The sequence below is a fragment of the Terrapene carolina genome, unplaced genomic scaffold (assembly GCF_002925995.2).
Source record: "Terrapene carolina triunguis isolate 2854851 unplaced genomic scaffold, T_m_triunguis-2.0 Scaffold29010, whole genome shotgun sequence".
NCBI classification, from domain to species: domain Eukaryota; kingdom Metazoa; phylum Chordata; order Testudines; family Emydidae; genus Terrapene; species Terrapene triunguis.
The window spans coordinates 1,433-1,784 of NW_020693361.1; the positions used below are offsets into that span (position 1 = coordinate 1,433).

Below are 352 nucleotides of genomic sequence, written 5' to 3' on the forward strand. Positions count from 1 at the left end.
AGGGAGGGAGGGAAAAGTCAGGGTTGCAGCTACAGCTGCCGAGATCCCCCTTCGCTCTATGGCTCAGGTGAAAGATCACCCTAGTGACTTCCAGCCCGCAGACGGCAACACACGAGGGAGGAATCACACCCGACTCCACTGGCCGATGTGTCACTTTCACCCTCCACCTCTTACCCCTCCCTCTCTTGCATCCGGCCAGAGCATGTTGCCGCGAGACCTCGATCCCCCAGCTGCGACTGCCCCACCCCCAGGGCAAGAGTCTCACCTCTCCGCTGGAGTTGATCAGGGCGGTACGCAGGCTGTCTCCAGAGCCCCAGGAGCTTTGGGCCTTCCACACCATGTCAGTGGGAGG

General features: G+C 61.6%; 1 protein-coding gene across 1 annotated transcript in view; it reads right to left on the reverse strand.

Annotated features, from left to right (window-relative positions):
• Positions 1-265: 265 nt before the first annotated feature.
• Positions 266-352, reverse strand: part of LOC112122915 (prelamin-A/C-like) — a gene marked incomplete at its 3' end in the record, with an annotated part of 5,020 nt that continues 4,933 nt past the window's right edge. The window contains exon 5 of the mRNA XM_029914050.1: positions 266-347. Within this exon, the coding sequence (XP_029769910.1) occupies positions 266-347 (82 nt within the window). The remainder of the gene's footprint in view (positions 348-352) is intronic.